A 26,536-nucleotide genomic window follows, 5' to 3' on the forward strand; every position below is an offset into this window, starting at 1 on the left:
CTCTGGATCTGAGGGCTTCCCTCCTCCTCCTCCTCCTCCTGCTGCTGCTATGGATCTGAGGAACGCGGTGGTGGTTAGGGTTCCAGTGAGCTCTGGGTCGCTATTCCCTCCTCGTGTTGCAATGGGTGTTTTGGGATGTTTCAACAGATGATTTTCGAATGTTGCAATGAGATTTTTTCGGTCATTGCAACAGATGTTTTTGCGGTGTTGCAGTACTACTGCTTGAGATGTTGCAGTACATGTTTTTCAATGTTGTAGCACATTTTTTGTTGTTGCAGCAGATATTTTTCGATGTTGAAGTGCATGTTTTTCAATGTTGTAGTACATTTTTTCGTTGTTGCAGTAGATATTTTTCGATGTTGAAGTGTTACATGCTCTTTGGACATGGACGCAGTGGTTACGGGGCGCGACGGAGATGGGGGCGTAGCGTCCTGCGTGTGCTCTTTTGGTGTGGAGCGCGGCGTGGCGGGTTTCGTGCGTGTAGGGTGGGACGGGCTCGTTGGGGTGGGCGGGTTCCTTTCTTTTTTCGACTGGGGCGGGGTCGTTAGGGGCGGGTGGTTCCTTACTTCTTTCGACTAGGGTGGGTGGGTTTACTAAAGCAAAGCACCGGCGTCCGGACGCACTCGCGCGCCGGATGTCCGGGCGCTAGAAACTCCGAAAAATCAATCAAAAAAACCATGTGCGGCAACTCCGGCTATCTAGAGCCGCACATCACCCACCCACGCCCGTCTACGCTTTGACACGTGCCTACCACTAGTTTGACCGGCTTTTGCTTTATTTTCTCTCCCAATTTCTCGTCATCTCGCCGCTCGGTCTCGTCTCGTCATATCGGCGCTCTCCTGTTCCAAATACGAAATCCTCTCCGCGCCCCCCTCCCGCTTACTGCGCCTTCCACATCTCTCACATCCTGTCTCTTTTCAGATCTCTTCCAACAATGGAGCCCCTGTCTTCCACATCTCACATCCTCTTATTGATTCACCGCCGCCCTTACATTTGCTTGATTAGCCAAGCACTGCTCGCGAGCTGTAGTAGTCGAGCACTCCCGGCTCCTCAGATTTAGTAGTCGAGCACTGCCGGCGCCTGAGATCCCCTCGTCAGGTTTGCTCCCGAGATTTAGTGTTTAGGGTTCCTCCTCACTGCTAACTTTCCCCGTCTCAGATCCCCTCGTCGCCGGCCCCCAGTCTCCAGTCTCCATACCGACGTCAAGTGAGTATCCACTGACATGATAGTTTCTTAAACATAACCCATCAGTCCCCAGACGGGTAAAGGAATTGGATTGTAGATAAAAAATTGCACTGTAATGAATCTCTTTTGTTAAGCTTGGCATTCCTGTTCTAGATGTTTAGTTGTATATTCATCTGACTTTAGACTGGTTACTGACATTAGCAACAACCATTGCTGCTTTGGAATACCAGGGACTAAAGCCCATCGGTCTGTCAATTTTTTTTTATGTGTGAAAATATTTCTATAGATTAATAGCAAAGTTAGTTAAACTTTCAGGAGCATGTCTATTCAAAATCTAATTTCAGATTTGTACCATGTCTGATTTCAGATCTCTTGCAGATACATTGGCACTGGAACTGAGGTCTGAGAAGTTATTTAGAAGTCTGGTCACCAAACTTCTAATCCCTCTTATTACAGGGAAGGTATGTGATTATTCATATCTTTGTACTCGGCACTGCATCTCCTTGTTTCATCTCAATACAATAGGATTGCACCCATTATGCGCAGACCTCCTTTCAGTTTAATATTTGGCAGTGAAAAACAAGAGGGCTCATTCTAAGTTTGATGTAACTGCCTTTCATGATTAATATAATCTGGTAAACATGATTTGTGTGCTGGAAGTTTAGGAGTACAGTTTTGGCGAAGTCTGCTTTTTTCCTTTAGTAGAATGTGAACTGAACCATCTGACCAGGATATGCAAAGAATAACCAGAATGGTTTTTATATTTGAACTACTCTATTTTAAGTGCTTGATATGGTTTTCCGTTTTTAACTTTGAATTATGCTAATTGAATTTACCATCCCTCCCTATGTCTTAATACTATAGTTCAAGCCTGAAATAACTGAAGCTTCCTGGAGACACTCATGATGATTCATTCTTTGTCAGGTTGCTCGAGAAGCCTCAAAAGGTATGAAGAATTCAATATCTTCCATTTATTGACAGTCCCTCCCCTCCAGGTTATGAATATTAATTGCCATCCGTGTATCTCTTATGTAGGGATTGCTGATTTTGTTGATGGAAACCAACAAGGGTTTTCAGTTGGAACTGCAGTTCTTCTCAGCCTAATATATCTCTAATTCAAAACATAATTCAGTTGGCATGTTCTTTACTTGCATGACTAGTCATCATTTGGCAAGTACATTTGTTTATTTTACTGAACTGTAATAGAACCGCGTCCAGCGATGCTAACTTGAGCTTACAAAAAATAAAATAAAAATTTTATATATGCTTTGGTTCATTGGGACTTTCAGGTGCTCTACTTATTATGCTGCTTCTGTTGAAAATGTTGGTTGTAGACTTGCAATCATGCGAATTCAAAGACTGCATATCTGATCTATAATATATCTTTAGGGTTACTAACTTTCTGAAATGGTTAATAATTTCCATGTCTCTTTGGTTCCTGACAACTATAGTTGTTAGTACTTCTTTGCTACTGATGTCAGTGTCAGTTTTTAGTTATTTATCTTCTAATGTTTTTTTATTAGATTCTTACTAATACCAGGACCTTAAACAGCAGGAATAAATATTTGTATCTGTAATGTGATCTTCATAAGAAGTCAAGAAGAAGAAGTTCACGGCTGAAGAGCTTCGTGCCATCATGGACAAAAAGAACAACATTATGGAAAGAGAAAGGTCTCAGTTGTATCCAGACGTCCAGACTCAGCCACCTATTGAGACAAATCTTCCCTTTATTCCTCAGCCAGGTTTGTTTTCTCGGCATTACCAATGTTCTCACCACGAATTTCTTTTAGTTTTCTATACTGTAGTTGTTATTTGTGTGGGACAATCATGTGTCTTCCACAGTTCTTTTTTCTGGGAATAGATCTATTTTAGGTGTCACCACAATTACACTGCAGTCATTATCTGATTAGGGTACTTTATGTTAAACTTAACATCTTTGTTTACATGTTATCAACCTCATATTTTTCTTATATAACCTGATCCCTTTTCTTTTGGTCATGTTTCAATGTTGCTGACTAAAATAACATTACTTTATCTGTTGTTCTAGTAGTGAAAAATGCATTGCCATAATGTGGTGTCTATTTGGATAATCCTAGCAATCAATTTGTTACTGTTCCACGGTATATCTTGGTTGTTCCACAAGATTAAATTTTTAGTTCGGTCTATATGAAATGTTTGTGTGTAACACAGAGCCTTTGTGATTTTTGCATTTGCAGGTTTGGCAAGCAGATCATGTATGTATTCCGGAAGGTACGAGCAGACACAAGAAACCGAGTCAAAGGCAGATTTGCAAAGGCGTCTACTAGCGGCAGTGGCGGCCATGGTGACGATTATCTGTCAACACAGCATGGCCATGGCCATGGCAATGGAAACGGCGATGATCACCCTACACATTCCTAGCTAAGCTAGGTTCCGGTCTTCAGTTTGCTTGGTGCATTCATATGCAGTGTATCCAGTCAATTCTTTTTACCCCAGTGAGATAATAATTGTAGATGAGAGTTTCTTTTTTTTCTCAAGTGGCATTTTTTTGTATCAGTTTAAAAATTCTTTCAATTTGGTTTTTGCCAGGATTGTTCATAACAGTGCAACATCTTTTTATTGAGGATGATGGAAACAGAAAGCATGTTTTTTAGCCAATTCTTATATATTTTTTGAAGGAACATGAGGGGTCGAAACCCCTACTGAGAAGCCAATTCTTATGTTTGAGCCGAACTATGGCAGGTTGTCCTGGCCTCATCTTTTATACAGAGTAAATTGTACCGCTGATTCTCCTATAACAAAGAAAAAATTCGTATACGTATTTCTGACTCCGCCACTGCATGCATGCCAGAAACAACTTTATAGGGAGTCAGTACACATCTTTCGGTTGATTTTGTCTCAATTTATCAATCAGTTTTGTGTCCAATCATTTCATGACACGTACATTTTGAAACCGGATCAGAATCTGGTAGATAAAGGGAAAAGAATTTACCCAGAATTTACAGTGGCATAAAACAATAGAAAGTGATTGAAATTCCAACGAAGATCACCCAGATCTTATCGAATTGGCAACCTCCTGCTCATGTGCATGTAGCTGTAGATACGAGGAGGTACAATTACCTTCACTGATTTAGTCCTGCGAGATGCTTCAAAATTTGAGGTCATATCAACAACTACTGTGTTGATAACCAAAAATTAGAACCCTGAAAAAAATACTAGCCGATTTAATGATCCTTTGAATTTGCAGACATCAATGTTCACAACAAGTAGATTTGAAGAGAAGGAGCAAACTGAAAACATTGGAGATTGCATTATTACACAAATAACAACAGACATTGCAGAAGCAGGAAATGAGACCAACTACAAGGGAAAAAACTGAAGAGGGGAATGGAGACCTTAAAATCGAAACAGAGTTTCTAATGAACTCAATCAACTGAAACTAAAGGAAACCTTAAAACAGAAACAGAGTTTCTAATTAACTCAAACAACTGAAACTATAACGAAAACATTAAAACAAGTCCCAAAAAAAACAATAAAACTGAAAAAGAGTTTCGAAAAATCAGATAACTGAAACTGGAAAATGACAATCATACAGTTACAACTTACAAAAGCTACAAAACTAAAAAAAATTTAACAATGTGCGCTGAAATTCTGAAATGGCTTAACTAAAATAAATTAAAAAGAATAAATTGAATAAAAGGATATTGCTCAATATAAAAAATAACAATATATACTGAAAAACTAAAAATAATGAAAATACTAAAAGGAAATAATAATGAACTTACCTAATAATCACAGTGCAGACATGTAATCTTTATATAGGCAGTGTGCAAGTCGACTTAGACCACTTTTTTTTTCCGAGCAGCATTTTTTACATCTGGCATTTTGACGGGATTAGCCCCTAGGGCAGTATTCTTTCTATTTGATTTGGCCAGGATTGTTCGTAATAGTGTGACATCTGTTATATTGAGGATGATGGAAAGAGAGCATACTTTTTTAAGCCACTTCTTATACGATGTTTTTCAGCCGAAGAACTTCCGTACATTATTTGGATGTACAGTACTACTCTTCATGTACAGGGCGTGCCACGAACTACTTGATGATTGGGTGTTTTTTTTTTTGAAAACCTGGTAGGAGCTCTGCCTCTCAATTAAGGAAGGAAAGAAATTTATATGTACAGGAAAGTCCGGAAGACCGGAAAGCCCCACCGGGCACACACAGAAAAAAGGAAGACACCCAGCACATCCCCCACGAACTACTTGATGATTGGGTGTTTTTCTTTCGCCGATTTACAAAGTTTATTATTCTCGACTAGGTTAATTTGTTATTACTCAACGTATGCACTCCTGAAAATGAAGTTTCGCTCTAAAATATGGCCTCTCAAATTTTTTTGTTTCCCGTTGCTGGGAAAGCTAAGATTGATATATTGTTGAGAATGGCACAGGGGCTCTTATGTTTTTACCCTTGTTTTGAAAATTTAATTGTGATTTCACCCTCATTCATTTGACTTTGTGATTTGTCACTGTTTTTTCAAAATGAAACCAGATTTTACCTCTATTCTATTTATAGGAGTTAATGGTGTCAGTTTAGCTAAAAAAAGACATGTGATTCCAACTCTTTTTTTAAATCAAATATTTTGAGAGCATTTCAAAAGGATTTTTATAGAAAAATTTGTAAATATTTCAAATCTATAAGCAAAGTTTAATAAGGTGCACATACTTAATAAACCATCGGCGAAACCTAGAGAGTTAGGATAACATCAAGGGTTAGTATTGTCTTTTATTTTTCTATTCCTTAATTCATTTACATTGCTATCAGCTAACAAGTCTTAGAACAAGGGCATACAGGGGTTTCGGATCCAAACAAACATGGGTACAATCATAAGTTAAAAAATTGAGAGTGAAATCGCAATTGACGACCTTCCAAGCGGGAGTAAGAACACCAATCTCCCTTTCATATATTAGTATATCCTGTCTTTTAGAGGAGATAATAACTGCCTTTTAGGAAGCAAACAAATATTTTTAGATTTACATGCTGGGGAGACAAGGTTACAAGCAAGACAAATGACCCAAGTTAGGGATGTTTGGATCCAGGGACAAAAGTTTAATCTCCGTCACATCGAACGTTCGGATGCCAGTCCTCGTCATATTGGACGTTCGGATGCTAGTTAGGAGGACTAAGCATGAGCTAATTATAAAACTAATTGTTCAAATGGAGACTAATTTACGAAACGAATCTATTAAGACTAATTAATCCATCATTAGCACATGTTTACTGTAGCGCCACGTTATCAAACATGAACGAATTAGGCTTAATAGATTCGCCTCGCAAATTAGTCTCCATTAGCGCAATTAGTTTTATAATTAGTCTATATTTAATACTCCAAATTAGTGTCCAAACATCCGATGTTAGGAACCAAACGGTTAAGTAGTCCAGCTAAGTTGTTGGGTAGACTTCCCATAAATTCGGTTCTAGCAGAAGTACGAAAACTTTGCCGGTCAAACGCCTCTCTAGGGATGCCCCATGCAAACACAGCTAAGTCTATGATGAGGAACTCCTGGAATGCAATAAAATCTTCCGTTTCAAAAAAAAAAAAAAAACTATGATGAAGCCGAAGCAAGACCAATTGTGACTTTACTTTTTAGCTGCCTTCCAAAAAAGTACTGTATACCTGCAACTGCCTTTTGCTACTCTTATCTAAGTGGAAATACAGCCTGCCGTTGGTACCTTGATCAAGAGATCCCAGACACTTACATTTGCTCAATCAGAAAAATGTTGCCACTGATATTTCACTTGAAGGTTAGCGTATAGAACTACAATGTACAGCAGAATAAGTGTCGGAGGAATCTATGCAGCTATAACAGTCACCTGTGACAGAACGCAAAACTCTTACCTGAGATCGACAGCATTGATCCATACAAGTTCTCGGTAAGCTACGATAAGCTGAAGTCATCAATCTCTACAAATACAACAGTGCTTTCTAAATAAGGAGAAAAATGAACTGTTATTCTACAAGAAGCTGGGTACCAGTGCACAGTTACAATAAGCTATTTAGCACCAAACCATGTCTTCAAATCTACAAGAAATAGTGTTCCCACAAGACGCTGGTATTATTGTCACAACTTTGTCTACATTAAGTACTCCTAAAGCATAACACTGAATTTTAGTTTACTACCCTCTTTGTTCTAAATTATAAGATGCTTTGGCTTTTCTAAATACATTAACCTTACTATGTATTTAGGTGCATAGCAAAAGCTATGTATTTAAAAAAATGAAAACACCTTATAATTTGGAACGGAGGAAGTATAAAATAACAGGTATATAAGCTGGCATTCATTTCCGGTGACGGAATAGCACAGGATGAATTCTTATGCTTCGATACTATTGCATAGCGTTTCGCCGCTAAAACAGAAGTAAGTAGATTTATTACGAACCAACACAACATCCCTAGGTCGTTGTACCTATGCAGTACTCAGATGATTTGTTTGTCTTTGAGTTCGTTGTACGTGGCTCGAAGCATATTTAAGCTTATGACTTGAAGATCCTCGAGCAGCTCGTTTACAGCTGCCTGGTCGGGCCCGGTGTCCACCTCGCCGTCAAACTCCTGTAGTAAGCCACTGGTGAAAACAGTGTCATTCTCCTCATGGGTCTCACCAGCTACTTCATCACTCTCGTCAGTAGAGACAATTTCCTCGGCAGAGTCATCATCATTCAAAGCCCATTCCTCATCTTCATCAAGGTCGTCGTCTTCACAAGTCTCATATGTCAGCTTAGCTTGCGGCATCTTAGAAGCAGCCCTTTCTTTCACTTCAGTGATGTCATCTTCTCCTGACAATGGTGTATCAGAATACACAACTAGTATGCATCAGAATACACAACTAGTAAAAGGTTTCCATGAGCACACACCACAAATTAGCAAGCAATGATTCAATGAATTTTGGAATGCAACTATTCAGAACTATAGATAGGTCATGGAACTAATGGTAGGGTTCTGGTTCGTAGGCTAAGAAGAAATGGATGCTCCTGATTGACACAGCATGGAACTAATGGTTGTCATAACAAGGAAAACAGCATCAAAGGTTGCCCCTTCTCCCCCAAGGATCCCTCCAAAGCAATGGAACAGTAGAAACAAGTTGATCCTGGAAGTGAAAACCCCTCACCTTTTGGTTCCTGATCCAAAGCCTTCTGCGTTGCCGTTCTCTGGCTCCTCCGAAGAATGGCTGGAACTGGGTTCGACACCACCACCTCCGTCTTACGCGACAAGGACCTCCTCGCAGTCAAGCGTGTTGTGACTGTGGGTGCTGGCACCAGAATTGGAATGGGCGCCATCTCGTAGTTTATCCGGTCAACCTGATTGACAACCAAAACCCTCCACGTTAATGATCATCACAACCAACCCCAATAGGCGTCAGAAACGCACAGGAGCGATCCCACAATTAAATGTGGGGAAAATTGTAAACGCAAACCAATTCATCAAAAAGGGAATCAGGACTCACCAAATCTAGGCTCTCCAGCGCCTCAGCCATGGTGGCGTTGGTCATGTTGGCGCAAATGTCGTTGCGCTTGCACAGTACCTGGAGCTCACGCCACGATAGTGTGTGGTGTGGAAGTCCATACCTGCAAAGATGAAGAAGAAGAAAAGGTGTTATCCCGGTGACATGCAAATAAGGAGTTAGCAGAGCAAGTTCTGATCTGAAGCAGCTCGTGTTGAAGTTTTTGGTCCAGAAATCAGTAAGGCTAACAGTGGAGCAAACATTTAATCGGTTGACAAGATGTTATGCTCAGCAATATTGTAAGGTCAAACAATGCAACAGCTATTCACAGTGAAACCCATAAGTCCAGCAAGCAAAACTTGGGTGGTATGACAGCATAAAGGATACCAGATTCCCAAGTAAAATCATGCACTAACGCAATAGCATGTTGTCATGGTTCTGATGTTTATCATCCTATAACCAATTCCCAAATTTTCTAGATGATTAACAGAATCGATTTCTTCTGAAAACCAACATAACAAAAGCAACTCCAGGAAATCTGGTCCGCAAAACACAGAGACGTACTTTCACAATATATATATTTCTTTATCTTTATATAATAATTAATATATGGATTGGACCCATCAGGGGGCAACTAGGATTGATAAAGCAGACCATGGGTGTGCGGGTTCCATTAGTAGAGCATACACACAGCATAATACCAATCCGCAGGCCGCAGCAAAACAATACAAACATGCAACTAACTCGACTGATGCAGACAATAAAAACAGGATTCGAAACCGCAGCACACGAAACGAACCAAGCTAGGGTTTAGCCACCGAGGAACGAACACACGACCGCAGCAGAGAAATGAGAGATGCGGTGGTGGGAAGCAGATCGAAAGAACCACATTCAGTGGGGAAGGTGCTGTCGGATAAGATGGTTAGGGCTGAGGCATTGGAGGCAGCTCTAGGGAGGATTTGGGGCGTGTTTGGTTCAGACCCTGGAGCAAACATTTTTTGTCAGGCAAACTAGCCAGGACACCAACCAAACAGGCCCTTGGTGTCCTCGAGGTGGACTGCAATGGGAGATCTGATTATGTTGGTGGACTACGGTGGAAAGAGGAAGGTCATGGCGAAGACGGTCAGTCTACACAGCATGGCCAGGGCGATGGTCATGGGAGATGATCAGCCTACACATTCTTAGCTATCTAGGTTCCACTAGTCTTTAGTTTGCTTGGTTATAGCCTACACATTCTTAGCCTACACATTGCTAGGATTATAGGCTTCAGTTTGTGTGTCCAAGTCAATTCTTTTCACCCCAGTTTTTTTTTCCGAGCTGCATTTTTGGTAGCATTTTTTACATCTGGCATTTTGACAGGATTAGCCCCTTGGGCAGTATTCTTTCTATTTGGTTTTGCCAGGATTGTTCACAACAGCGTGGCATTTGTTATATTGAGGATGATGGAAACAGAGAGCATGCTTTTTTTAAGCCAATTCTTATAGTGTGACATCTGTTATATTGAGGATGATGGAAACAGAGAGCATGTTTTTTTAAGCCAATTCTTATACGTTGTTTTTCAGCTGAACTACGGCAACTTCTGTACATCATTTGGATGCAAGTACAGCTGTCCAGATCACTCCTATGCATGTACAGGGCGTGCCACAAACTACTTGACGATTGGGTGTTTTTCTTTCACCGATTTAAGAGTTAAGTGAGAAGTTCTCACTGCCACACGCATGGAACTGCTTCTTCTTCCGGGAAGCTATGGGCACCTCACAATCCTGAGACGACATTAGTGGAAGCGGACATTCGTAGCATTCATTGTCACCAATCATTGAAAAAAGAAGCCGTACAAAAACTTAAGGAATCTTTAGATTTGGCGGCTCAGCTGATCACACAACCCATACATAACTCCTGTTTAGAAACCTGTGCTTGCCAGCTTATCCTTTTTAGAAATATGCATATTCCTTTCCCTAAGCAAGGAGTTATTGGGAGATTGTTTTGGAAACTCTTGGAGATGCTCTTAGAACCTCCTTACCCACCATGTCCTTTAATAAAATATAGTAAATACAATAATGAGCCAAGGATAATATTACATTAGGTGATAGGTGCTCCATCTAGAGCTTAAGCGAACCCACGCATTTTAAGAAGAAGCAACAGAATAGTGGACTTAGATTAGATAAAAAGGCTCGTCGATTAGTCCAACCCACCTTACCCGCTCCAACCTTATTCATCAGCCTCCTCTGTCCTCCGCTCCATCGCCTCTCGCTCCTCAAGGCAGTGCTCGTCGCCCACCGGCCACCGCCTATGCATACTCGCACCCTGGCCCGTCACCTCTGTCGGCCCTTCTCTCCGCCTTCGCCCATCGTCAACCATGCCCGCCGCTAGCCTCATCCTCGCACGTGCGTCGTTATCCCTCTGTGAGGCAGCGCAACTTTAGATCTCCCTTCGCCTAGCCTAATAGAGCCTCGTGGAACATTGGCCAAGGATATAGGCGGGATGCGAAATAATATAATAACAATACATTGATGTTGTAAGATCCTCTCGTGTCCACTGTTGGTAGGCCTAGATAAGATTATCCTCAAGCAGTACCTTTGCCATTACTGAAGCAACGGAAATGTAAGTAGTTTTTAGACTGTTCCGAGGAGCAACAGGAAACACTAGAAAGAGCTAGAGTAAATTCTATCAAATGCACTGGCTACATCCAGAACCAGCAGCAAAAACATCACAGTTTGCAAGAAAAGAAACAAAACATGAGCTCCGCGCTTCATGCGCCATTTCTTGGTAATCTCCTAATCGTCATCCCCATCTTGGTCATCCTCCTGTGGAATATCACATGGATGGCATAAGATCTCAATAGGATTCTTTAACAACTTGCCACCAAAACAAGTCTTGTCACGGGCTTTCCAAATGGCCCAGCAAATTGCTGCAATGCCAAGTGCATAAAACTTTCTGCCCCCTGGCAACCATTTCTTTCTCACACCCAATAGCAACTACCGACCAAATAATTGAAAACAGGTATAAAGCAATGGGTACCAGTTTCACAAATAGGACAAAAATAAAAGGCAGGATCACCTTTCCATTGTCTTCTTAACATGTTGTCTTTTGTTAGAATAGCATTATTTTCAATTAGCCACAAGAAAAATCTTAATTTTTGCAGGAAGCTTGCTTTTCCATATGTTTTTGAAAGATTGGCCACTCTCATTGAGAGTCAAGTCGATTTAACAGAAAATTTTTCAGCTTTCCCTGATTTCCAGCCCACACAATCCTCACTGTCTACTAATTTGATGTTGTTAGTGTCTTCCAAAATTTTCAACCACTCATTGTTTAGTTCCTCAGTTAGCCTCTGGTGAAAGTGGGTTGGACACCCCCAACTATCACTTCATTGATTGTTTAGTTCCTCAGTTAGCCATCTGGTGAAAGTGGGTTGGACATCCCCAACCATCACTTGGTGAACATAGGCATCTTTCTGTTCACACAATTTGAAAAGAGTAGGACACAAGGATTTGTCATATAGCCAAGCATCTTTCCAGAAAAAGAGTGGATTTACCAATTTTCACTTTGACTGTTCTTCCTTGCAAGTAAATGTATCTTATCTTTAATAAATTGGCCCAAATAGTGCAGATGGACTCCCCCTTTAGATAATTAGATTTTATGATGGTTTGCCATAGTCAGATTCATTTTCTAGCTTCCACCACCACTTGCATAAAAGAGTTCATTCCTGACGTCTTTGATGCCTAGACCACCTTTCTTTTTGCTCTTGCACACAACAGTCCACCTAACTAGGTGATACTTTCTTTTTGTTTTGCCCCCTTGCTGAACATTTGTTATACTTAACCCCGAATGTATTCTAGGGGTCTACATATCATTTGTTATACTTAACCCCCAATCTACCCCTTGGACTAGTTTTTTCTCTCTATCCATCATAGCTCTGTCCAGGTTGGGCATTTGTTTTTGTAAGCAGCTTGGTAAACTAAATTAAAATCCCCTGCTAATAACTGACCTGCAAAGTGTGCCCTAACATCTCTAAGTTCTTGCAGGAACAAAGGTTTATCTTCATGTGCCCAAGAACTCCTCTAGTACCATTAGCCGGTAAAGCAACATAATTATCATATGCAGAACCAAACACAGAGAGGAAAATGTGTTGACTTATGTTAGCGACCTTAGTTTCTTGCAAGAAAACAATGTTGTCTGCATTGGCTGAAAGGATAAATCCCTCAAGTGCAATCCAAATCAGGATTGAGGATGGATTCATTTAGGAAGGGTAGAGAACAACCAAAAAAAAAGGAAAGCTCAGAAACCAAACAGAGTCTGAGCGGATCTGCTCACTGTCATCGGCTTTTCACGGGATAGTTTTGCAACCTAGTTTTGATTGACATGGGCAGTAATACTTGTTTATGGCCTGGCACATCATCTTTCTTCCTATCCAGCTGTCCCACCCAGTTTCATCCATTTCAGCATAAAATTGGAGCTAGCAAATACTGACACAGCAGAACCAGCCGGAGACCAAGCACTACAGGCTCGGATCTTTCCCAGCATAATTAGATTGGTTGCATTGTGCTCCAAAGGTTCTCCTGTGCCCCCTTGCACCTTACTACCCTAGTGCCTCCTACCATCAATGGCAAAGGCAGCAAGCCAATAAATCCTGGACATCACCATCCACCCTGCTAACCACCTAGCGCAAGAACTAGAGATACTACCGTTGGCAACATAAATAGCAACATGTATATAATACTTACAGTTTTGCTGGATACTATTGGTTTACTGCATGTTTTGCCTGAATTATCCATAACTTGGGTTCCTGTTTGATGACACATAGAAGAGGGAATAAGTGTTGGTAAAGGGGTTTCAGTTCATCAGAGAAAAAAAACTTTATTTCACCCACCTTTCTCTTTTGGTAATAAATCCACACCATATTCACTTAAATCAGCTCTGAGAAAAATTATAGTGCACACAATAGAATAAAATTCAGAATAAAGTCCATACAGTGTGTACATGATCTGAATAACGTGGAGGCTGTGGACGAAAAGGCACATCTTTTGGCAACAAACAGATGGCACTCTGGTTGAATACATCAAAGACAGAACGATGCTTCTTAACCAAATCAACATCTCTCTTCAACTCTGAGGAGCTGAAACGTGTTTCCATGAAGAAACTATAAATGTAATGGAAATATGATCCCTTCTTCATGCAACAAGAAGGAAAGTAGATGTAACTTCTAACCTTTCAAATGTATTGTCATACATTTTAACCAGTTGCAAATGCGTTTGTGAAACATCAAATCCCTGGACTGGGACACGTATAACGCGCCCTTGCTGTAGCACAAACAAACAAAAAAAGAGAGGAAATTTCACAAAACCATTGTCCAATACTTAACAATTCTCAAAAAGTTAATCTTGAAGAGAGAGACGACCTTCTCAGAAAATTTTCGCTCACAATGTTTACCTTCCAGAATGTTAAGTGTATATCAAGGCCCATCCTATAGGCCCATATAGCCCATGTGGCTCTCTATATATATATGGCCATCTCCACTAATTGATACATCTTCTGTCATTTCTAAGGTTAGTTACACGGTACCAGAGCCATGGATTAGGGCTGGGATTAGAGCTAATCAATTTTTTTTAATCCCCCCACGATCCAATCCCTATCAGGCCGCCGTCGCGGTTGTCTCCCCCAGGCCGCCGTCGCGGTCTGTCGCTCTGCGCCGTCCGCGCGGCCCTTCGCCACCCGTGCGACCATCGCCGCACCGTACCTGCGCGCCCGTCCGCCTGCGACGTTCGCGCCCGTGCGTGGTGCGCCCGTGAAGTCCCACGACCGTCCGCCCGCGAAGTCCGCGCGGTCCGCACGGTCGTCCGCCTCTTCAGTGCACTCGTCCGCGTCCCACATCATCCGATCTCCTCCGGATCGCACAGCAGAGGAAACAGAGGACTTCTGCTTCTGCAACGGTGGTGACTGATCCCTGCTTTAGTCTCCCTGTTGGTTCGCTGTCAGTCTCCCTGTTGGTTAGCGGTCAGTATCCTTTTCAACCATGTCAACATCACAGATCAATGCCATTGTTATCAACATCACTTTAGATGGTCAGAACTATCCAGAGTGGGCTTTTTGTGTTGAGACTGCATTAAGGGGTGTTGGTTTTTGTTTTCATCTGACTGATGATCCGCCTGCTCGTAACCCTGATGGTAGTAATGCTGCTGCTATTAAAACCTGGGAAATCAATGATGGAAAAGTGATGGCAGCCATAGTCAATAGTGTTAAGCAAACTATGATCATGAGTCTTCATAAGTTTAAAAGAGCGAAGCCCATGTGGTCTTATTTGAAGCAACGATATGTTCAAGATAGTGGTGCTCTTCAGCATACTCTTATGCAACAACTTCATGTCATTGAACAGAAAGATATGTCCATTGATGAGTACTACTCCGCTTTTGATCGTTTGATGGGTTCTTTGATCTCCATGGTACCTCAATGCACAGCTACAGAGAATTGTACATCACTTACTTTCATTGAGCAGTTCCTTACATACAGAGTTGTTATGGGAGTTCGGGCAGAATATGATTCCATTCGCACTCGATTGCTTCACAATTCCTCTAATCTCACTATGGCACAGGCCTTGGCTGATTTACTTGCAGAAGAAACACGTCTTCAGTCCCTGTCTGCTTCTTCTGTGTCTGTGCCTCATAGTGTGTTGGCAGCCTCGCAAAGGTCTGGTGCACCAAAAGGCACCTCTTTAGAGCCTTGCAAGCATTGTGGCAGGACTGGTCATCCTCCAGAAAATTGTTTTGTCCAGCACCCACAGAAATTGGCTGAGTTTCATGCCCGTTGTGCTGCCCGTGGTCATGGTACGGGCTCCACTTCTAGAGGTTCAGTCTCTATTGCTGTAGCCTCACCTGTCAGTGCTTCCTCGACGTCTTGGGTTCTTGATTCAGGCGCTTCTTTCCATGTGACATCTGATCAGTCCCACTTGGTTGCTTGCAAGTCAGTCACGGATGGTGCTTCTGTTTAGACTGCCGATGGTACATCCTGTCACATCACTCACCAAGGTTCTCTTTGCAATTCTCATTTTTCTATACCTGATGTTTCTCTTGTACCTCAGTTGAACATGAATCTTCTATCAGTAGGCCAAATTACTGATCAAAATTGCTTTGTTGGATTTGATGACTCATCTTGTTTCATTCAGGATCGTTGAAGCAGGACTGTGATTGGGACTGGCCATCGCCGTAAAGGTGCTCCTAGCCTCTACATTTTGGACACCTTGCGCCTTCCTTCTTCAGCCACATCCACGTCTCGTGTGTCATCTGCTGCATCTTCATCCACCTCGTCCTTTGCCAAGTGGCATCACCGTCTTGGTCATTTATGTGGGTCCCGTTTGTCAACATTAATAAATAAAGGTTGTCTAGGTCATGCATCTGTCGAGTCTAGTTTCCATTGTAAAGGTTGCAAGCTTGGAAAGCAAATACAGCTTCCATATTCATCTAGTGTTTCACATTCTGCTAGGCCTTTTGATCTTATTCGTTTAGATGTATGGGGTCCTGCACCTTTTGCTACAAAGGGTGGTCATAAATATTATGTTATTTTCATTGATGATCATTCCCGTTATACTTGGATTTATTTCATGAAACATCGCTCTCAACTGTGCTCTATTTATCAATCCTTTGCGCGCATGGTTCACACTCAGTTCTCTACTCCTATCAGAGTTTTTCGTTCTGACTCTGGTGGTGAGTATTTATCTGATATTTTCCGCCGTTTTTTGACCTCCGAGGGCACCCTTGCTCAGCTCTCTTGTCCTAGCGCACATGCTCAAAATGGTGTTGCTGAACGCAAACACCGCCATCTCATAGAAACTGCCAGAACACTTCTCATTTCCTCATTTGTTCCATCACATTTCTGGGGCGAAGCTATTTCTACTGCTGTCTATCTCATCAATAGACAGCCCTCATCCAAATTGTTTAGCAAATGTCCTGGTGAAGTACTTTTTGGTACTCCTCCAAACTATGATCATCTCCGAGTCTTCGGATGTACATGCTATGTTTTGCTTCCCCTCGTGAGCGGACCAAGTTGACTGCTCAATCTGTTGAGTGTCTTTCTGGGGTATAGTCCTGAGCATAAGGGTTATCGGTGTTATGATCCTATCTCTCATCGTATACGTATCTCCCGTGATGTGAATTTTGTTGAGGATCGCCCTTTCTTTTACAACCCATCTACTAAACCTTCATATTCCCCCACTGAGTCCACCTCCTTTCTTTGTTTTCCTACTAATTCATCTGGAGATGATGTTCCTGCACCATCCTCCTCCATTCCACCTCATGTGATATCTACACATGAGAGTCCTCCACCTCCACCTCCACCTCCATCTAAACCACCCATTAAACATGTCTTCACTCGTCGTCCCAAAGGTCCCACTGCTCCTTCATCTACCTCTACCACCCTGGCCAGTCCTGACGATCCCGTTGCTGATGTTTCTAATGTTGCTAATGAGTCACAAGCTTTATCTGATGAGTTACAGGTTGGTCCAAGATATAATCTTCGGGACCGTAGTACTATTGGGCCTGCTGACAAGTATGGTTTTCCATCTGTGAATGTTGTTGTTGATGAACCCTCCACGTATCAAGAAGCTTCCAGCATCCCTAAATGGCAGCTTGCAATGTGTGAGGAGCTTGCTGCCCTTGATCGTCAAGGGACCTAGGATCTTGTTCCATTACCATCACATGCAGTGCCAATCACATCTAAGTGGGTGTTCAAGATTAAGAGAAAATCTGATGGTTCTATAGAGAGATATAAAGCTAGACTTGTTGCAAGAGGTTTTCAGCAGGCTCAAGGCCATGATTATGATGAGACATTTGCACCCGTTGCTCATATGACTACCGTTCGTACTCTGATTGCAGTGGCTGCCACTTCAAACTGGGCTATCTCTCAGATGGATGTTAAGAATGCTTTTCTTCATGGTGCCTTGAATGAAGAAGTTTACATGCAGCCACCTCCAGGTGTTGATGCTCCCTTAGGATATGTTTGTCGTCTTCGTCGTGCCCTATATGGTCTCAAATAGGCTCCTCGTGCTTGGTTTGAGAGATTTGTTTCTGTGATACGAGCTGCTGGTTTTTCAGCTAGTGCTCATGGTCCTGCTCTATTTATTCACCTCTCTCCACGTGGGCATACTTTGCTCCTTCTATATGTTGATGACATTTTAATTACTGGAGATGATGTGGAACATATTTCCCATGTGAAGAAGCAACTTGGTGTGCAATTTCAAATGTCTGATTTGGGTCCTCTTAGTTATTTCTTGGGCATTGAGATTTCACATTCTGCCAATGGCTATTACCTCTCTCAGTCAAAATACATACATGACCTTATTGTTCGTTCGGGCATTACTGATAATCGCACGGCTGCCACACCTACGGATATGCACTTGCAACTTCATGCTACTGATGGAACGCCTCTTCAGGATCCTTCTCGCTATCGGCATCTTGTGGTCAGCCTTGTTTATCTTACTGTTACTCGACCTGACATTGCTCATGCTGTTCACATTCTAAGTCAGTTTGTGAGTGCTCCTACTTCTGTTCATTTTGGCCATTTGCTGCGTGTGCTACGTTATTTAAGGGGGACATCATCTCGATGCTTGTTTTATGCTTGCGATAGTCCACTTCAGCTTCATGCTTATTCAGACTCCACTTGGGCAAGTGACCCCATGGATCGCCGCTCTATCACAGGCTATTGCATTCTTCTTGGTTCTTCTCCTCTTGCATGGAAGTCCAAGAAACAAGCTGCTGTCTCTCGCTCTAGTACCGAAGCAGAACTTCAAGCACTGGCTACTACCACTGCAGAGATTGTATGGCTTCGATGGTTACTCGCTGATTTTGGTATATCTTGTGATGCACCCACACCTCTTTTGTGCGATAACACTGGAGCCATACAAATTGCCAATGACCCTGTCAAACATGAGCTTACTAAGCATATTGGTGTTGATGCCTTTTTCACTCGTTCTCACTGTCATCAGAAGACAATTGATCTTCAGTATGTACCCTCTGAGCTGCAACTGGCTGATTTTTTCACGAAAGCCCAAACTCGAGAGCAACATCGGCTTCATTTGATCAAACTCAATGCTTCAGATCCTTCGCTTCCACCTTGAGTTTGAAGGGGGGTGTTAAGTGTATATCAAGGCCCATCCTATAGGCCCATATAGCCCATGTGGCTCTCTATATATATATGGCCATCTCCACTAATTGATACATCTTCCGTCATTTCTAAGGTTAGTTACACAGAACATCATCTGAAGTTTCAAGTTTTAAAGTCTGCATAATGACAAAACTTAACTCACACCAAACACATGCAGATGACAACAAATTAACTCTCAACAATTTTCTGTAGCAGTTATCAATTTGGCACAATTATATGACATGGAAAAATAGAAAAGATAACTTCCTTGTACATACAAACATGACATGAAACAATAAATTAAGAAAAGAACATCTTGCCTGTTGCCTATACGTATGTTCTTCTATGGTCCCACAAGTGATTAGGCGATACACAATTACATCCCTTACTTGTCCGATCCTGTACGCTCTATCAACCGCTTGATTATCATCACTGTTAACAATAAGATTAGTATTAAGAAAATAGTGCAGCAACATGTTTTGTAAATAGGATTAGTACTACCATGGGTTATCTGAAGGATCTATTATTACAACCCGGGATGCTGCAGTTAAGGTAATTCCCACTCCGCCTACTTTCGTAGTAAGAAGGGATATAGGTGGTCCATCCTTCCGTTGAAAATTCTACCAAAAAAGGTAAGCGTGAAAATCAATACAAAAAAAGAATAAATGGAAATCAAGAAAAATGGGGGGAAAACAAAGTACACTTCAATAAGCTCGACTCTGTCTTCGCAACTCATGGTCCCATCCATCCTTATAATCTCTTCATTGATTTTGGCAGATAAAGCTTCCTGTTTGCAATTACAAATATTAAACATTTGTTTATATATGTATCAATTACAAATACACCATGGAGTGATCTTGATGGTGTAACACTTGTGCTTAGTTCCTTTTATCTTTTTTGCTAGTTAACTCTTTAAACACCTGTTGTGTGTGTGATGATAGAAGGGGGCAGGTATGGCAAGGAATCCCATGAAGGTAATGAGGTTACCTCAAGGACTTGTAGCATTTCCAGAGAGGTCAAAAACACAAGAATTTTGAGTTTATCATTCAGGAGAAGAGGCTGCGGCACAATAAAATTAGGTGGTTATTTCTAAATAACACGACATGAATTAGAAAGACACTTATCAAAAACTTACCAGGAAGTATAGCAGAAAGCTCAATTTACTTGAAGTTAGCTCTCTAGTTGATGTGTTGATTGTCTTCACTAAGGTGCGCTTAAATTGTTGTGAAATATTCTTGGCGCTTAAATTGTTGTGAAATATTCTTGGCGCTTGTCATTCCAACGATACTGGGATCCAAACAAAGGCTTTTTGCCACCTATATACAGAGAAAGAGAAACATGCCAGTGGAGCCAGTGGAAATGATGCATCCTCAACAGCAGGCAAAAATGATGGATTGCGAAGGCTTACTTTTGAAATTTCAAAAGCTCCACCATGTTTCCTCGACCTGGGATTGGGGTCAACCATGAGGGCCTCATAAAGGTTAGCCTGCACAAAGAAACAAAACCAAGTAAAACAGGTCCAAAGGTTAGGGTGAATTTGCTGACAAGCTATACATACATACACACCCACCCACCCACCCACCCACACACCCCACACAAATATGTAATATTATATATATTCCATACCTGATGAGCGCTTATTTTCACCCAGACAATCACCTCATACTTGTTGGCCTTTATCCTGCCTGAATCTTTCAAAGTCATTTTGCTTCTTCGTAAAACAAATGGAGAAACCAATTTGTTCAAGTCCTGGGAAAAATATTTTTAAGGGACTCAATAAATTGATCATTCTAGGAAATTTGGAAACATAGGAACTGTTATGTTTTTTAAGGAGCTAGCCCCTGTGTTCAGGCAGTACTAGGAAGGAGCAAAATGCAGGGAGATTGGCAGAATCAATCAGGGTGTATCCAGCTGCGTGTGGAGAGTAGTGTGGGGCATACTGGCAGTGTGAGTGGCCTGCAGCAGTCATTCATCCCGTGGGATTCCGGCAGGCCTGGGCAGCCATTGAATCATAGGTGGGATTTCAGCGGCATCAGTGGCAGTGGACTGCGGATTTTTGAGCAATCCCAGAGTAAGGTCTGCGCATTTGAGTTGTGTCCCTTAATTCCCACCCAACCTGGTATGGATTTGAGAGTCATCAATCACAGCGCAGGGTTGCTGGGAAGTCATGTGGAGCTTCCTGTCAGTGAGTTTGGTTTGTCTCACCAACAACTCCGCCACCAAGTCGATCTTCCAGCTGGTTTGGTGTGTCAAAATCAACAGATGGTTTGAAGCTACAGACCAAGCAGCAGATGGACCGTTTGTGCGAGTCCTCAGGATAAATTTCAGTTTTCCCACTTCACCACCTTATCCTCACCCTCACCGTCATCAGCCTCCAATCACACCACTGGGCACACCATAATCAGTACACACCCAACCATCGAGTTCCACAAGAAACAACATCCTACTCAAACATGGGCTCAGTTTTTATCTTATGTTCAGTCCCAGTTTGGTCTCTATGATAACACAACTGCCCTCACCCATTGCTAGAATGTAAGCAGGATGGCCTGGGGGAAGATTATGCTGACAGTACGACATTTCTATGCACAATAGTGGATTTGATGAGCTGTACTTTGTTTCTCAGTTCACTAAGGGGAACTAATAGTCTGAACCCTCAACTGGAAACTATGCATCTTGCTATTATGTTGGCCAAGATACAGAAGCAGGTCTTGGATGGTAAATGGAAATTCAAAAGACCAGAGCGCAGGACATCTCATCCCCAACAAAATCCCCAGCCAAAACTGACATCTCATCCCCAAACCAAATCCCCAATCAAAACTACCAGAGCGCAGGACATCTCATCCCCCAATCAAATATTTTGCCCCAATACACTGGCAGTTGAGGGATTAAAGAAAGGCAAATGGCTTTTGTTTTCTGTGTGGTGAAAGGTGTGATGCAAATATGAAACATAATAGAATAACCGTCAGAAATAATTAACCTCTGAACTCTCAATGGCTTTTCGTCTCGCACTAGGAGTTGATCCTTTGAACTTTCCACGATCGATAGGTACTAAGAAAGTCTCCTTAAATTCCTCCTTATTGCCCAGCAATGTTGGATTGCAGAATTTCATTAAGGAATAAAATTCCTGCACAAGGAGACAATTTAGCAGTTGGATTTAGAGCAGTATGGTGGAGGGGAAGAATGCAGATAGTACCATCAAATTATTTTGTATAGGTGTCCCTGTGACCACAATTCTGTGGTCACATCTGATCCCCTTAAGTGCTTTGGAAGCCTTCCCGGCTTCGTTTTTTATTCTGTGACCTTCATCTGCGAAGATGTAGTCTACAGTACCAAGCTTATCTGATATTTTCTGCTTATGGTCGCGGATAGTCTCATATGTAGTCAAAACAATACCGCCTTCCTGCGGGAGAGATGAGGGAAGTGATTATTTAGTGCTCGACTAGTCCCTAAGAAAGAAATAGTGTGCTGAGCAAAGTCAAAATCAGACTAACCTTCCCAACATTTTCTAGGGCAGTTAGATGGATTTTAGAGTTACCTTCAGTGAACCTGGAAGACAAAAACAATTACAGTGGTATAAACTCACACTTAAACATTAGATAAACTCACACTTAACATTTGACTAACTCACATTTTGCTTTGAAGACCAACTTTTGTTAACTCTGGTTTCCACTGATATATTACACTCAGCGGTGCAACGATTATAGCCTTGCTAATCAGATTTGAATTGAACAGCCCCCGTAGGAAAGCAGAGACTTGTCGGCTCTTTCCAAGGCCCATGTCATCTGCTACGATACCCCCTCTATTGGTGCAATGGAGTTCCCAAAACCAAAACATACCTTTGCGCTGGTGAGAGAAGAGGCCATTATATACTGCATACGGCAGAGAAAAACGTGTGCCATTACTTGGGATTATTTGGTTTAGATCATCTATTGGGCCTAAAGTCACATCCTTTATTTGCATATTGTTCATGAGATAAAAACTGATTGGTCTAATGGGAAAAGCCGCCTTGCACTTATTTGATATTACTGTGCAACCCACTTTAGCAAGCTGATGAATCCCCCTCATCCCAATTGATAGAAGTAGACGGCGGCAGCCTGGCTGTGTAGATGGGCGATGGCGGCTGCTTCAGAGGAGAAGGAGCGGACGTCGTCATCGTCCTGCGGGTCCTCGTCGCGATGGGAGTCGCCGCGAATGCGCTCCCGGAGGGCCGCGGCCTGCTGCTCCAGGGCGTCTGCCTGCGCGCGCTCTTTGGCAAGAGCGGCGGCGGCGAGGCGAACGCGCTCCTGGGCCGCGGCGGCGTTCTTGAGGAGGTCAGCCTCCGCCTGAAGGGCCAGGCTACGCTCGGTGTTGGTGGAGCGCAGGGAAGTAGCCTCATCTTCTAGCTTCTGGGCGGCGGCGAGTGCCTCGTCGCGGAGCTTGGCTGCGGCGGAGGCACCCAGGACATCGGAGGCGGAGGTGGCGGCCATGGGTGCGCGCGGGCGACGGCCAACCGAGGGGCGCGCGCGGGAGCCGGGCGGAGAGAGGAGACGGGTGCAGCGAGCGAACGGGCGGACGCGAGCACCGAGAAGAGCGGCGCGCGCAGCGACCGAGAGTCACGCGCAGCGGCCGAGAGGGCGCGTGCGCCTAGGAAACGCGCGCGCGCCTGGGAGAGCGGAAACGGAGGGTGGGCGGTACGGCTCAGGAGAGAGCGTCTGATACCATGATAGAAGCCAAAGGCTAAGATTGATTAGCTTAATGAATGATTACAGCAGAGGTGTTACATATATATAGAGAGAGTACAAGAGAGCCCAAAGGGCCTGGCCAGCCTGGAGGCAGCGCCCCAAGGGGCCAGTCTAGCCTAGGGAATTGGCAACAATAAATAGGGACTAATAACTCTAACACCAATAACATTGCCACAATGGACAGTTTTAACTTGCTGCTGTCTGTTTCCTATCCACATAATAGGATCAATTTCAAAGCTCTGTCCAACCGCATCTTTCTCTTCAGCTGCAGGACCCAGGATATTGACTCCCATACCAGTCCTAACAGTTCCAGAGTATACACGACCAATGACAATTGGTTCATGTGTTTTAGCATCAGTAACAATCTTTGATATGTATAGCATCAGTGGACCTTTCGAGTCGCAGGTCCTAATAGCTGTTGCACATCTAGCTTGGCATCTTAGTTGCTTAGTTACTATCATTGCAAGGTGCTAGAGTATTTAGATAGAGGGGTGTAGTCTTGGCTAGACCGATAGTTTTAATTCCGCACTTGAATCAGTTAACCAACGTGATTAAGTTTTAAGAAAAGACTATTCAACCCCCCTCTAGTCCGCCATCTCGACCTTTCAATGTCCCTCTCAATGGGTCGATCCATCCCCCCTAGATGGGATCCCTGCCTCCCCTTTTATAGCTTTGAAGGGGAGGGCTCGAGTTACAGTTGTGGTAAAAAAGTGAAAGGGAAAAAGACGAAAGAGAAAAACAAAAAGGAAAGTGAAAGGGAAAAAGACGAAAGAGAAAAACAAAAAGGTGGCCTTGGGCGCGGCTGTCTTCCTCCTAGCACAAGGACAGCACGGCCGTCGAGTTTTTGGCCTCTCCGTCCACCGGTGCAACGCGTTGTGGCCATGCTTTGGCCTGTGTGCTTCTGTACCGTCGAGGATGGGCGATGCGTGCACCTGGATTTACGTAGAGAGGGGGTTAGCTGGCATAGTTGCCGCTACCTTTGTTGCTGTAGAGGCGTGGACGCCGGTCATGGTGGAATGACCGGGGTCATGTCGTTTCGTACCATGACTCCCATGCCCCCGTACACTAGGCGGGGTCATGCACGTCTTATTCGTGGAGGCAGGTGTCGTGGTGGGAGCCCACGTGGCTCCCAGCTGCGCCCGAGGGCCTTACACGTCCCTCAGGCGAGGCGGAAGTATGCCGAGAGGGTCGGGCGCTCCCATGCTTACGTCGTAGGGGTCGAGCGAGGCGGAGATTATTCCCGACGGTGTTGGGAATATGCCCTAGAGGTAATCATAGAGATGATTATATTACGTTGTATCCAAGATATATTATGAGTTCAATGAATATCCATTAAAGGCAACTTGTATTGATTGGCAATTATGAGAATTGTTTGTGAAACTCTTTTACTTGTATGGTTATTCTAAAATTGTCCCTGATCGGAGTTCGTGTGAGGATACACATGAATATTAGATCAGCACATATATTAGTTGATGACTATGTTTCACAAGTCATGGACATAGAGATGTCAAACTAATACTGTGGGCACATGTATGACATAGGGCTGGACTGACCCAATGTGAGATGTTCTAATTATCTCTATACATATCATGTACGTTATGTCCTTAGACCTGAGATTGTCGTATGTATTCAAGATGTGAAATGACCTACTCAGGGACTATCAAACGCTATTCCGTAACTGGGTAGTTATAAAGGTGGTTTTCGGGTTTGTCGAGATACATGCTGTGAGACATAGTCAATCAAGATGGAATTTTCCCCTCTTTATATAAGAGAGATATCACTGGACCACTCGAATGATTGGATCAAGAAATGCATGGCCGTGCTTGGGTTAAGTGTTAACCTATGAGCTGGACCAAATATCGTGAGGCAAGGGAATAAGATGTATGTGGTTTTGTGGTGGTTCGTCTAATATGATCTTTGCGTATGCATAGGAGTTGGCACGCCTTGCTAGAGGCCGCTATCAACTAATGGCTGAGTAAGAGTACTCGGGCCATGTCTATATGTGCGTGAACCCATAGGGTCGCACGCTTAAGGGGCTGAAAGCCTAATTTGGATTGGATCCGAGTTAGACAAGGCTTAGGGTTACTAATGGGCCTCCATCTCGGCAGCTCATTAGGGATGCCTATAAATAGATGGGGTGGGCAACGGGGCTGGACATGCTATTAGGGCAGCCGCCACACATCCCACGCCCACGCCTATTGTTCCTCACGGACCTAGCAGTCCGGAGGCGTGACGCTTCCTCCTTGCATGTGTGGATACCTCGAAGGTGCTGCATCTGGAGCACAAGGATGAACCGCACGAGAGGGACGGACAGATGGACGACCTTGCAACTGCACGGCACTGCTACGACACGTATAACTACATCGAGTCGCTTCCGCTGCACCTGCGCGTCTAGTGGTAATCCCGTGATCTATAACTAGCAGTAGATCTAGGTTTATGAGGTTGAATTTTTATTTTCCGGCTAGCGTAGCATCCTCATAACCCTACAGTGGTATCGGAGCTGTTACTGCGTTGTTGTAGGTTCGAATGCGTGCATATGAAGATATGCGCGGTAGTAGATGAGTCTCTGATCATGGTTCGTGATTTTACCGTGTTGGTCTTGTAACGATCTACTCGTACCGGTCGGAATTCCGCCATCCGAGTTAAGTGATACATGTAAATCCAGTCATGGCAAGATGAAGATCAATTCTATTGATTGAATCGAACCTAGGTCAAGTGCCGAGCGCATGTGATGCGCAGCGGTGATAGATAGGATCTACTGCCGGGCGCCGGGGTGCAAGAAAAAGTGATGTTCGATAAAACAGCCGTAACTTTTGCATACGACCTTGGATTGAGACGAACTCTAAACGAAAATTGTAGAGAAAAAAATTTTACATCCGTTGATGACGGCCTATGGCTGTTTCACTGAAATTAGATTTGCGAAAAACCACCGGGAAGATGGTGTTTTCGGTGTTTTAAGATTAGACGTCGGAATCAGTTAACTCTGTTTTGCAGGAATTTATGACTGGTATAGCCTGTATGTGTATGTGA

At 43.1% G+C, this 26,536-nt stretch overlaps 2 protein-coding genes and 1 long non-coding RNA gene across 6 annotated transcripts; 1 reads left to right on the top strand and 2 right to left on the bottom strand.

Annotated features, from left to right (window-relative positions):
* Positions 1–854: 854 nt before the first annotated feature.
* Positions 855–3,862, top strand: LOC136462449 (uncharacterized). Of its 4 annotated transcripts, XR_010760727.1 has the most exons (6): positions 872–1,206; positions 1,553–1,646; positions 2,050–2,131; positions 2,221–2,355; positions 2,738–2,927; positions 3,402–3,854. It is a non-coding gene; the product is annotated as an uncharacterized lncRNA (long non-coding RNA). The 4 variants fall into 4 exon arrangements; XR_010760725.1 differs by having other exon boundaries at positions 855–1,206; positions 2,221–2,927; positions 3,402–3,862; XR_010760726.1 differs by having other exon boundaries at positions 855–1,206; positions 1,564–1,646; positions 2,221–2,927; positions 3,402–3,862.
* A 3,774-nt stretch (positions 3,863–7,636) lies between these two features.
* Positions 7,637–8,705, bottom strand: LOC136464945 (uncharacterized). The gene is made up of 3 exons (XM_066463882.1): positions 8,661–8,705; positions 8,325–8,514; positions 7,637–7,986 (listed from the first exon to the last, which is right to left on the bottom strand). Exons 1-3 carry the CDS (start codon positions 8,703–8,705, stop codon positions 7,637–7,639), a joined length of 585 nt encoding a protein of 194 aa, XP_066319979.1.
* An 11,322-nt stretch (positions 8,706–20,027) lies between these two features.
* LOC136464991 (SNF2 domain-containing protein ENL1-like) lies at positions 20,028–22,562 on the bottom strand. The gene is made up of 7 exons (XM_066463907.1): positions 22,414–22,562; positions 22,277–22,331; positions 21,979–22,185; positions 21,763–21,909; positions 20,412–20,534; positions 20,194–20,271; positions 20,028–20,072 (listed from the first exon to the last, which is right to left on the bottom strand). Exons 1-7 carry the CDS (start codon positions 22,560–22,562, stop codon positions 20,028–20,030), a joined length of 804 nt encoding a protein of 267 aa, XP_066320004.1.
* Between the last annotated feature and the right edge of the window lie 3,974 nt (positions 22,563–26,536).

The sequence above is a fragment of the Miscanthus floridulus genome, chromosome 7, assembly GCF_019320115.1.
Source record: "Miscanthus floridulus cultivar M001 chromosome 7, ASM1932011v1, whole genome shotgun sequence".
Taxonomy (NCBI): Eukaryota; Viridiplantae; Streptophyta; class Magnoliopsida; order Poales; family Poaceae; genus Miscanthus; species Miscanthus floridulus.

What these genes read in the sequence shown, in the direction of transcription:
- LOC136464945 (XM_066463882.1), bottom strand. Translation starts at nt 8,705, where the DNA reads ATGACCAACGCCACCATGGCTGAGGCGCTGGAGAGCCTAGATTTG. An exon ending in CGCTGGAGAGCCTAGATTTG is followed by an intron (nt 8,515 to 8,660) that starts GTGAGTCCTGAT and finishes GTTGTCAATCAG; the next exon opens with GTTGACCGGATAAACTACGA. An exon ending in TTTGGATCAGGAACCAAAAG is followed by an intron (nt 7,987 to 8,324) that starts GTGAGGGGTTTT and finishes TGTCAGGAGAAG; the next exon opens with ATGACATCACTGAAGTGAAA.
- LOC136464991 (XM_066463907.1), bottom strand. Translation starts at nt 22,562, where the DNA reads ATGGGCCTTGGAAAGAGCCGACAAGTCTCTGCTTTCCTACGGGGGCTG. An exon ending in CCCTAGAAAATGTTGGGAAG is followed by an intron (nt 22,186 to 22,276) that starts GTTAGTCTGATT and finishes TCTCTCCCGCAG; the next exon opens with GAAGGCGGTATTGTTTTGAC. An exon ending in TGAAAATAAGCGCTCATCAG is followed by an intron (nt 20,272 to 20,411) that starts GTATGGAATATA and finishes TTCTTTGTGCAG; the next exon opens with GCTAACCTTTATGAGGCCCT.